General features: G+C 35.7%; 1 protein-coding gene across 1 annotated transcript in view; it reads right to left on the bottom strand.

The window, feature by feature from the left end:
• The window catches only part of LOC102488656 (serpin B9-like), a 3,468-nt gene extending 3,043 nt beyond the window's left edge, over nt 1-425 (bottom strand). The window contains exon 1 of the mRNA XM_006165553.2: nt 276-425. Coding sequence (XP_006165615.1) covers nt 276-425 — 150 coding nt within the window. The remainder of the gene's footprint in view (nt 1-275) is intronic.
• Between the last annotated feature and the right edge of the window lie 251 nt (nt 426-676).

Here is a 676-nt window from a genome sequence, read left to right as displayed (position 1 = left end):
GGTTATTAAGAAAAAAAAAAAAAAAAAAAAAAAAAAAAAAAAGACCAAAAAAAGAATTTTTTAGGGGTTGGGTAAATTAGCAAACTCTTCTAATGCTTGCCTTAATTATACCTCAGTATCAGTGTGAGAGGTCTTGGTCATTCAATTTTAATATCAGAACGCTTCAAATACTGAATTAATAATGATAAATTGATCATTTGAATCAGTACTCATTTTAATTTTAAATATAACTAACTAAAGACATACATTTTCACAATCTCTTTCTCTTTCTTTACCCCACCCGCCCACGCATATGTAACACCTGGATTTTTGCTTTCTCTCTGAGCTACTGGGGCATAAAGGAAAATCATTAGTTTCACGATCAAGGTGGCAGTAACAGATGGTAAGAAGTCAATGGAGGCATCACAGTAGTAAAATGCAAACATTCGAGCTGCAATATTTTTAGCATTTTAGTTTTCCTCTACTGAGTTTAAAACTTTATAGAGAAATACGTTATGTTTCCAGATTATTTTTAACCAGTTATTTACGGTTTTGTTTCGCTTTCCAGTATCACGCCCGTGTGCTTGACAGAATGAGAGAGGGAAAGTGAGGAAGTACCTCCCAGGTGGGATGGCCGTTCCACAATCCCCTCCCTATTCTGCTCGGAGGATTTTGGGCACACACACAAACATGTGTC

This window comes from Tupaia chinensis, unplaced genomic scaffold (assembly GCF_000334495.1).
Source record: "Tupaia chinensis unplaced genomic scaffold, TupChi_1.0 Scaffold143966_1, whole genome shotgun sequence".
Lineage (NCBI taxonomy): Eukaryota > Metazoa > Chordata > Mammalia > Scandentia > Tupaiidae > Tupaia > Tupaia belangeri.
This window is presented reverse-complemented; position numbering and strand designations above follow the sequence as displayed.